Source organism: Hibiscus syriacus, unplaced genomic scaffold (genome assembly GCF_006381635.1).
Source record: "Hibiscus syriacus cultivar Baekdansim isolate YM2019G1 unplaced genomic scaffold, ASM638163v2 tig00117005_pilon, whole genome shotgun sequence".
NCBI lineage: Eukaryota > Viridiplantae > Streptophyta > Magnoliopsida > Malvales > Malvaceae > Hibiscus > Hibiscus syriacus.
Genome location: NW_024063519.1, coordinates 1,311,997 through 1,319,056, shown reverse-complemented (window position 1 = coordinate 1,319,056; position 7,060 = coordinate 1,311,997). Strand labels below are relative to the sequence as shown.

General features: G+C 35.6%; 1 protein-coding gene and 1 pseudogene across 1 annotated transcript; one reads left to right on the top strand and one right to left on the bottom strand.

Moving 5' to 3' along the window:
• The first annotated feature begins 884 nt into the window (after positions 1 to 884).
• On the top strand, positions 885 to 3,574 carry LOC120194880 (annotated as a pseudogene).
• A 661-nt stretch (positions 3,575 to 4,235) lies between these two features.
• On the bottom strand, positions 4,236 to 5,093 carry LOC120195040 (nuclear transcription factor Y subunit A-6-like). Its single transcript, XM_039197176.1, has 2 exons — positions 4,668 to 5,093; positions 4,236 to 4,571 (listed from the first exon to the last, which is right to left on the bottom strand). Exons 1-2 carry the CDS (start codon positions 4,890 to 4,892, stop codon positions 4,236 to 4,238), a joined length of 561 nt encoding a protein of 186 aa, XP_039053107.1. The 5' UTR covers positions 4,893 to 5,093.
• Positions 5,094 to 7,060: the final 1,967 nt, after the last annotated feature.

Genomic DNA, 7,060 nt, shown 5'->3' with positions numbered 1-7,060 from the left:
TTACTGTGCCTACCCCGCTTATCTAATATGTGTAGAGAGTCATGATTATCTGGAATATGTGGAATAGGTTGGTGGAAGCCGAACTGCCTCAACACTCTATCATAAAATTGGAACTCAACAAAAGTGAAATGGATCAATGGTGTAATAACACACCAATATTGACAACCCTCCCAGACATGTTGCGGCTTGTTGCCTTATCAAACTAGATAATTAGTTTCTATGTTCACATCATCAATTCAACTATATGATTTACTTGCTTTATTTTTAAAGTTTCATTCCTTTTCTAGATCGTTAGAGGGTTAGTATTCATTTTGAAACTTTTGTAGATAATATAGACCCAAAAGAAAACACTGCCAAGCAATCAAACTTGATCCCACCATTGCCAAAGTTCTAAGAGGTTCACTTGAAGTGTTTAATCTATTAACTTTCTTGACCCGACCGATAACCCGTTATTTCACTCGTAATCCCCTTGGCAAAATCCTAGTGAGCCAGGTAACCATGAATAATCTGATCGTTCCCAACTAGCATTCATGTTTGGTTGGGCTGAAGAACAAGAAAAATGGTTGGGTTGAAAAAGAAGAAGAGTTGGTTAAAATAATAGAGTTTGATCAAATGAGGCCAAAAATTATATTAACGTGTGACATTAGCATTTTGTTATTCTAGTAAATGGTTTAGTAAATGGTTGTTAATGTTAAGTTATTAATTTGTAACAAACGATAACGTTGATGATCGATTTATGACTTTTGAAACATCAGTGTAAAAATAAAACCTTAAATATTAATTATCATTTGTGTAAATTACCCTAAAACTTTAAAAGCATTAATGATATAAGATAATTACATGTATACGTGTCGTCCCTGAAGGAATTGGATGGTAAAAGAAAATCCATTCCCCCTGTCGCATATATTCCTTTTCTTTCTTCTCTCTCTTCCTGAGCCAAAGCCTCAGCCTCCCCAGCCCAGAACAAAGCAAACAATCTAGGGAAAAAACAGGAGGAGGCTTCTTTATTTCATCATCTTTTTAAAGGTTTGGGGCCCTTCATTTCATACTGGTAAGCATCCTTTTAATCATACCTTCGAATAAATTTTATATTTTTCCCGTTGGTTTAAGGGTTCAAGGTCAACTTTTTAGTATATACCCAGGATCTTTTTTAGTAGTTTACATAATTCTGGTAGCTTCTTGTTGTTCTTGTTTTCTGGGGTTGGTGTGTTTGTTGGAAGGAGAAGGAGAGTGAAAGAGACCCTTGGCTTGGCTGGGATAGGTTTGCCTTAGATCGGGGAAACTCAAATTGTATGTACCAAAAGTTTTCCGTTTTAGGGCTTTCCCTGTGATTATCTGTGCTTTATCCTAGTTTCTTTCTCTTGACAACTTTTTTACTTTTTTTTATAACAGATATAGCTTTAAATTTGGATTCTCATATTTTGCTTTATAATTACTTTGATTACTTCTTGAATTTTGATTAAATATAAGGGTTGATCCATTGTGCTTATTCACCAGATCTGATTAGTAATATCTTCATGTCTGCTTGCATTTAACTCGTGCCCCCTCTGAAAGCTTTAATCGTGGTGCTTTACTGTTTCTTCAGTACTCTGTACATTTGTTATGAAAGATTGTAGGGTCGTTGAGATTCAGTGCAATGGAGAAAGTATTGATAGAACCCAATGACTTGATCCCAAGTTTGTTGCTGGAAGGCAATAGTTGAAGATGAATGGTAAATTGTGGTTCAGTCTTTAGAGATTTTAAGTGATGGAAAATATCTCCCCGGCAGTAGCAGTAACCCTTAGTTTAGGTAAATCTATGTGTGAGAACTCTGGAATCACAGCCCATGTGGAAATCGCGGCATTGAAGCTCGTAACTGATTCAGCTAACTTGTTGTCTGATTCTGCAAAGGTCAATTCCCAGGAATCTATTTCTAGCAGCTATGGAAATTGTGAAGACGTTAAGAATGGGTTTAACGTGGTGGCAATGTCAGAGGGTGTTGGGGAAGAAGCTGATTTGTCGAAGATGATACACAAGAACAGAAATAGATCAATTGCTGCTAGTGAACTGATGGCTCAGGAAAGTGAGGAAGATGAAATTTTTTTAGTGGACACTAATGGAATTGTAAACGAAGGGTTGTTGGTTCTAACTGAAGGTTCTGATATAAGCTTGTGAAATGTGGAAATTGAAAGTGGCCAATTTCTCGCTAAGGCTATTATTTTGGGAGGGTTGAGCATCAAGCAGGTGCCTACAGCTGAAGCTATTCTCACAACAGTTAGTTCCGATGCAAAAATTTCTGATGGAATTGATTTTAAGGCCTCCAAAGTGATAATTCAGCTTCTGAGTGAAAAGAATCTCAATAGAGGTAGCTGGAGTGTTTTTGAGTTGGATTGTATACCCCTTTGGGGATCAGCATCTATTATTGGAAAAAGAACTGAAATGGAAGATGCTGTTGCTGCTATGCCTTGGTTTATAAAGATTCCCATCAAAATGCTCTTTAGAGATCGTGTTTTCGATGGAATTAGCAAAAATCTGACTGACCTTACTGGACACTTTTTCGGTGTTTATGATGGCCATGGTGGCTCACAGGTACAACATTCTTCCAAGAATCCAGTTTTGCATTTTAGCTTTATTTTAAGGAACTTCGAACATTTCTGAATCAAATGGTAGTTGCTATCTGCACGCTTTTTTATGAACTGCAACCGTGAGCAAATTTGGATCGACTGCATACGACAACATTTCTGTTCTGATGATTGTAGTAATTTCTTGATCAATTGATCTTTTCATTCCTCGTTCACCTTATTGGATTCTCATGCAGTTGGCAAACTATTGTCGTGATCGTATCCATGTGGCTTTGGCAGAAGAGATCGGGAGCATTAAAGACAATTTATGCGATGACACTAGTAAGGAAAGTTGACAAGTGCAATGGGAGAAGACATTTACTAGTTGTTTTTTAAAGGTTGACGACTAGATTGGAGGAAAAGTTAGCAGAGGCAACGGAGATGTTTCCGATGCTAGTTTTGAATCCATTGCCCCTGAAACTGTAGGGTCAACTGCTGTGGTGGCCTTGGTTTGTTCATCACATATTGTTGTTGCCAATTGTGGTGATTCATGAGCAGTCTTGTGCCGTGGCAAAGAAGCAATGGCATTGTCAAGTGATCATAAAGGCAATTTAAAGTCTTCGGGTTTTCTCCAAATAAAAAATTAAGCTCTCTGTTTATTGAAACCATCACGTTTGCAGCCAAATAGAGAAGACCAGTATGCAAGGATTGAGGCATCGGGAGGCAAGGTTATACAATGGAAGGGACATCGTGTGTTTGGCGTTCTTGCGATGTCAAGGTCCCTTGGTATGTTTATTTCTGTCTTGACTTTGACCTAATCTGCCGCCTCTCCTGGTGATGAAAGAATAAAAAACTTAATGCTGCTGCAAATGCAAAGGATGAAGTTTTCCGTTTCATTTCAAGATGCTAAAGCTTGATCTTTATCTTGTTTGTTAACTCACAGGTGATAGATATTTGAAACCGTGGATAATCCCGGAACCGGAAGTTACGTTTATTCCTCGAGCTAGAGAACATGAATGTTTGATTTTGGCCAGTGATGGTTTGTGGGATGTGATATCAAATGAAGAAGCTTGTGTGGTGGCTCGACGTCGAATCCTGCTCTGGCACAAAAAGAATGTGGTTCTGTCTCTGGTCGAAAGAGGCAAAGGAATCGACCCAGCAGCGCAGGCTGCAGCCGAATACCTTTCGATGCTGGCCATCCAAAGTGGTAGCGGTGACAACATCTGTAATTGTTGTAGACTTGAAAGCTCAAAGGAAGTTCAAGAGCAAATCATAATCCCCTTCTCTGCCCTCAATCACCGAAAAATCAATAGTCTATAATAGTTGACATGCTAGGAAGTAGTAATGAAATTTTTCTTATGGCTTAATGTGTGTACAAGAACAGAAATTAATGTGTACTATGGCAAGTGTTTTTGAGTGCCATATGGCTCCTATGTTTTGGTATAAATATAGTAGTGTTCATTATATATTTGTGCTTCATTAGCATGGTAAAAAAACATCAAAAAGGTTGTTACATGTTAGAATCTTACTCGCCCCAATAGATATGTTTAAACTAAAAAATTTAAACCAAAACTTGAGTTTTTTTTAATCGAAATATTCACTTTTCAAATTTATATAGAGCCAAGGATGAGTTCCCATGGGAACAAAGCAGCCGCATTTTACAACGGCATCAGACTGCTCAGACGAGAATCTTGTCTATCGGCAGAGATCAGAAAGATGATGGCCAGCATGACCTATATGATCAGGAGGATAGATAGAGAACGTGAAATCCGGCTGCTGAAACATTTCATCACTGTTAGAGGCACTCGTGACATCAGTGCCAGGGGTAGACGATGCAGCATCTTTGAAATTTCCCGGGCGATGACTTTCTGTTCTTGGAATGTCTGCAGACAAATGTTGCTGAGGAGACCTGGGCATGTCTCCTGTCGGAATGCTCTTGGATTGTTGGAGTTTCTTTGTGTTGAGAAATTGCCCTCCCCTTGCTCTAGCTCGTTTTAACGCGTGAAGATGACGAGATTCGTGCAGATATGGCTTCAAAACATTCATAAAATAGCTTAGAAAATACCATTGTAACTTGTAAGGCCTCGTGCAGCTGCCAGCAAGAAGGAAAACCTTGAATAGACATACCTTTCGAACTTTTAAGAGTTTGTTCTGAGCTTCGAGCTTTGCACGATATTGTCTTCTCCTGAGAATAGCATGATACTGCTTTGCGTTAACATAAATCGGTTCATCTTCTTCGACATTCGGTGGCAGCAGAACCCGAGAAGGAAGCATAGCCATCAATTGAGCATGATGAATCTGCTGCGAGTGCAAAGACAAATATCGCACAAATGGATAACAAATCAGAAACATTTTTGTCTGGTCATATATGACAAAGGGTGTGCCTTAAATAGATTTTTCATGGCATGGGCGTATGATTTAGTAACACAAACATCGGAATCTATACCAAAGCCACTTTCATGCAGAACCAATAAGTCTGAAAAAGCAGAATAAAATAAGATCCAGCAACCTCTTAATATTTTTTGCTACTTGAAGACAAGTTGACAAGAACAAATGTCAATGCACTAACTACTTCAGCAACTTTCATACTTCATATAGTAAAATAAGATCATGGAAGAAGAGCTTTTCTGATGAGGAATCAATTTGATAAGGAAAAAGGGAGGAAGACTAAGACTAAGAGTAAAGTAAGATGCAAAGTGTTTCATAGAATGACATAAATTAATATGCGGCGGAATAGTCCCTGAATAAGCTTAATGAACAGCATTAAAGAATTAGACCTTTACCAGGCCGGCTAATGGATTCTTTATGTGAAACAAAGAATGAATGAATACAGGAAGGTGCTTGTTGATTAAAATAATGGTCTATAACATCTTCATTACATCAAAATAAAATACTTATACCCTGAATTGTGCTTTTAAACTTTCTACATCAAAATATTTCTAAATTCGCGACTAGCCAAAAGGATCTTAAAATGTTGTTAAAAGGGAGTCTTTGCCGCCCTCACGTCAGTGGCCTACCAACAAACTGAATACTGTTGGTGTTCGATATTAAATCAGAAACGAAAAACGTAAATAACTGCAAGGCTTCTTCGATTAGGTATTTGAAATTTTGTTAAACTAATTCAAGGTAAAAGAGTACCTGAAACCCTCGTATTTTCAATAACAAAAAAATTAATGTGATTGTCGTCATTTTTTAAAATTTAATGTGTCCTTTAAACTTAGAAAAAGCATCTAATGTTACGATGCTGATATGATACTTCCACGGTGTTGATATGGTAATTCATGGTGGTTGGTGATGTAGCTAATGATATGCCCTATGGGTTAAATTGAATTTTTTTCAAAAAACAAAGTCAAATTGATTTTTTAAAAGTTTAAGGTCTTATTTAATTTAAAAAATATATAAATATTTTAAATTTGAAATATAAAAATATTAAGTTAAATATAAAAATACTATAATTATTAGTATTGTTTATTAAATAAAAATTCAAATATAAAAATTCAAATTAATAAATATTTTCTATAAAATTAAAAAAAAATAAACATTAGCAAAAAGGGGAAATTAAAATATCATATAAACGAGAATAAATAATATGTCATTTAAAAATAAGAGTAACATCTTCGTACTAATACGAATAAAATGAGTTCTCAATTATTTATAGTGCATTATAAATAATTCTCATTCAATTAAATCTATATTATTTTAATCATAAATTTATTAATTCATAAATATCTTTTTTTAATATTATAACATATTAATATAAAAAAAAATTAGATGTATCAAAAATTGCAACTAACTCTAAGCTCTACAATATTTCCTAATATTATTATATATTCCGAAATAATGACATTAATATTTTCAATGATAAAAACAAAATGCTTAAGTGAGAATCAAATTCTAAGAGGAGCTAAAAATAAAAATCAACGGACTAAAGGGCTGTCAACATATATTTGTAGTATTTTAGATTTAAAATATGTGTATTTAAAAAAAATCAAATAAGCCCTTAAACTTTTTAAAAAATCAATTTGGTCCTCAAACTTGAAAAAAATTAATTTAGTTTATCTATCAAATCATTAGCCACATCACCATCCACCGTGGACTGCAACGTCAATACCATGGACCGCCAAATCAACGTCATGAAGTGTCACATCAATATCGTAACGGTCAACGATAAAAATCGTTGGTCAAAGGATCACATTGAATTATTTTTCTAAGTTTGAGGGTCACATTGAGTGAAAAATGACGAGGGCCACATTAATTTTTTCTGAAAAGTAGGAGTACGTTAGGTATCATTTTCCCCTATTTTAATTTAATTAGACCTCTACTTATAAGAAGGGACAAATATAGAAAACGGCTTGATGGTTCATAGCTAAATTTAAATACAGATATATAAAGTGGTGGAAAAACAAGGCTCACTAGAAGTCTCATCCTGCAGGCTCAGAGTCACCACAAAAATTGAACTACCATATACTCCAAATAAAAGGCAAAATCATCATGAACTCCTCACCAGTTTGTCATCTATA

What these genes read in the sequence shown, in the direction of transcription:
- LOC120195040 (XM_039197176.1), bottom strand. Translation starts at nt 4,892, where the DNA reads ATGTTTCTGATTTGTTATCCATTTGTGCGATATTTGTCTTTGCACTCG. An exon ending in AACTCTTAAAAGTTCGAAAG is followed by an intron (nt 4,572 to 4,667) that starts GTATGTCTATTC and finishes AATGTTTTGAAG; the next exon opens with CCATATCTGCACGAATCTCG.